The sequence below is a fragment of the Austrofundulus limnaeus genome, unplaced genomic scaffold (genome assembly GCF_001266775.1).
Source record: "Austrofundulus limnaeus strain Quisiro unplaced genomic scaffold, Austrofundulus_limnaeus-1.0 Scaffold25, whole genome shotgun sequence".
NCBI lineage: Eukaryota > Metazoa > Chordata > Actinopteri > Cyprinodontiformes > Rivulidae > Austrofundulus > Austrofundulus limnaeus.
In genome coordinates, this window is record NW_013952427.1 from 2,205,224 (window position 1) to 2,208,286 (window position 3,063).

General features: G+C 38.9%; 1 protein-coding gene across 19 annotated transcripts in view; it reads right to left on the reverse strand.

The window, feature by feature from the left end:
• Positions 1 to 3,063, reverse strand: part of celf5a (cugbp, Elav-like family member 5a) — a 302,579-nt gene that overhangs the window by 9,967 nt on the left and 289,549 nt on the right. For 15 of the 19 annotated variants that reach the window (XM_014004594.1, XM_014004589.1, XM_014004581.1 and 12 more), the window contains exons 10-11: positions 2,866 to 3,009; positions 412 to 575 (exon numbers count right to left, since the gene is read on the reverse strand). In XM_014004594.1, the coding sequence (XP_013860048.1) occupies positions 448 to 575; positions 2,866 to 3,009 (272 nt within the window). In that variant the 3' untranslated portion in view covers positions 412 to 447. The remainder of the gene's footprint in view (positions 1 to 411; positions 576 to 2,865; positions 3,010 to 3,063) is intronic. The other 4 variants (XM_014004591.1, XM_014004590.1, XM_014004595.1 and 1 more) reach the window with 2 other exon arrangements.

Genomic DNA, 3,063 nt, shown 5'->3' on the forward strand with positions numbered 1-3,063 from the left:
TTGTTTATGTAGTGGTGATTTAAATGTACTACCTTTTAAGACGTACCAAAATTATTAGGTTTATTTGCACAAAGTGTCACTAGCTTAAAGTGTGAGAGGCTGGTTTTATTTTAGAGTGCCAGCACATACTGTATGCATGATGTTCTTCCCTTTTAAAGAAAACTTAGTCATCTTAACAAAGGATACAAGGGGTCAATTTTTTKAAATGTTTATATGACTTTAGCTTTTACGGAGAACATTTCCTTTTCTAAACATATACAGTAATTAATATTAGTTTTTAGGTTTTGATTGCAGTTTTTGAACATTACCAAATTTGACTCAATAACGTGACACAATTACAACCAGTCAAATGTTGAAATATTACAGAAATCTTGGTTTGGAACCAGCAGTTTGACACTTTTCTTGCCTCACCTGTGCTGCTGCAGAGAATACTGAAGGTAGGCTGTGTCAGTAAGGGCGGCTGGCATCCTTCGGTCTCTTTAGCTGTACTTTCAATCTCTTCATCCCAATCTGAAAGCCGTTCATAGCCTGAATAGCTGCTTGTGCACTAGCAGGGTTGTCGAAGCTTACAAAACCTGTGGGGGAAAAATGACAAGCTCATGAAAGCAAAGGTGTAAAWAATGGTTGAATAATGCGATCCTTGTGCCCTGACAGCTTTTGGGAAAAAGGCAACATGACATTAGGGTGAGGAGCACGTTCAGGCTGCAGTGCAATAGTTGTTGTTTCTTTAATGCTAACAGACTGGGTGGGACATTTGTGCAACATATTGAGGGCAGTTACATCACTCTTCACATTATTATTATTAGAATTTTATTCCTCTCGAATAGATGAAATATTAAGCTGCCTTTGTGGTCCTTGTCCTGAATTTTGCAGCTTATTTTAGAGGGTCCAACTAAATAATGTAAAARGGCAGTCATGGAGTTTGGGGGGTGGGGGGTGATTTTCTTTAACTGCCTGTTTGTACAGTCTTTAAAAGTGCCTGCATTCATAGACAAAGTTTAACCTTCACTAAGCTTAACAAATCTAATGGAAGCAAAGGTTATGTCCAATAGGAAAARGTTTGAGTACACTTTATCGCACACGTTAAAAAAAGTCTGATCAAAACAAAAGAGCAAACGTTAGAAAATAGGTTTGCTGCAGAAACCAACCCATCAGTGCATTTCTTGAAGATAACATCCTGTTTCYAGGAGGTATAAACATTAAACCTTGAGATTTCCGTGAGCAGAAACTGCAGCACAGAGTGTCTCAGCTTGATGTGCTCTCCTGCGTCTCTGAAGCCATTTAATGACCCGTGAAAAAGCAAACGGGCCCCTCCATGTCCACGGCCACCTGGGGAACAGTGCCGTCCCGGCCTTGTTCGGTTTGGTTTGACCTGTTAGGGCTYTGTGAGAAGAAGGAGGCTTGCATGATAACTGCTAGAAAAATTGGAAGTAAAAAAAAAAAGAGGTGATCTGCTCAATAAGTTCAGATTGGGGGTGGGAGGAAGTAGATGCAATAATGGATGACTATTAGATTAATAACACATCTGTGCGCACTCCTTCTTTAGAACAAACATTTTTTTCTGCAAACGCACAGTCCGAGTCAATACTGCAATGATGAATAAATTAATATGTTATCTGTGCACACACTTATCTCTCTATACTTATGTGGATTTTGCATTAACCTCCATTAATTTATACAACCTAACCCTGACCCTTAACCCTAACCTCACAGGTACATAACTAACCCTAACCTAAGTGTAATTCATACCTTAGCCCCAAACCTGACCACTCTGACCCACAATTTTTTTTCCCCACTGTGTGGACCAGACAAATGTTCACACAATGACAAAATGTAATGTAATAAGTCAAATTATGTCCACACACCAATACGAAGGCACACAGACACAGAGAGGGAATCATCCCTGATCCACAACTGTCCTGTGTGTCAGCCTCTCATCAGGCTTTCTGCAGCTGTGAGGTCAGCCTGTGGAGCTGAACGGGGGGCACAAAAGGTTGAGGTGTATAGATCAGCCTCAACAGTAAAAGGTATAGACAGAAATGAGGGTTACAGGACGGTGACGAGGATGCTGGTGCACCACCTCGGGGTTTCCTGGTCAGTCATCTGCCGAGCAGAGCCAAGGACGCTCGGTCTGATCGACAACGTCTACCTGTCTGATTGGTAACAATGTGCTCAGTGACAATGTGTGTTTTTCACTCCACTCGCGCCAAGACAGAAAACACCAAGATGCCAATTCTGTTGCATTTTTTAAATAAATATAGTTTTTTTATTAAAAAAACGTTTTTACATACTACCAAAAAAGTTTGAATATTCAGCAAAACGTTACGTTGTTTTGTGCAGAAATACACTGATGGGCATTTATGCTAGATGTGCATCTGACATGAATCAGGTAATTTCTGATGATCTCATTTCCTTTAAAAGCATTGCTCTCTTTGAAATCTTTCACTCTTTTTGGGTTTTAGATAGCTTTTTGGTACCTTTAGTTTTTAGATAACCTTTTGCTGCTTTCACCGAACATCTATCTATTTTTGGTTTTTTTTAGCTAGTTTTTAGCTACTTTTAGCTTCTAGATACTAATTGGATACATTTATCAAGCTTTTTGTAGCATTTAGCTTTATGCTAGTATCCAGCTACTTTTAACTTTTAGATTGTGTTTTGCAATTTTTGGCATTCACCTTGTGTTTTGCTTATATTAGCCTTTAGCTAGTGTTCTGTTTTTTAGTTTCAACAACCCAGTTTCAGCTTCTTCAGCAAAGTCATCCAGCATTCAGCTTTTACACTGTTTCTTTATGGTTATGATTATTATCTAAATGTACATCTTTGTCTCTTGTACTTCTTGTGTGTTTGTTAGAACAAGTAACTCACCAAAACACTTGCTCTGGTTGGTTGCCCGGTCCATGAAGACCTTAGAAGAGATGACTGTACCAAAGGGCAAAAACATCTGCATGAGTTCATTGTCTCCAAACTCTTGTGGCAGGTGGTAGATGAACAAGTTACAGCCCTCTGGACCTATATACATATATATACATATACATATATATATACATATATATATACATATAT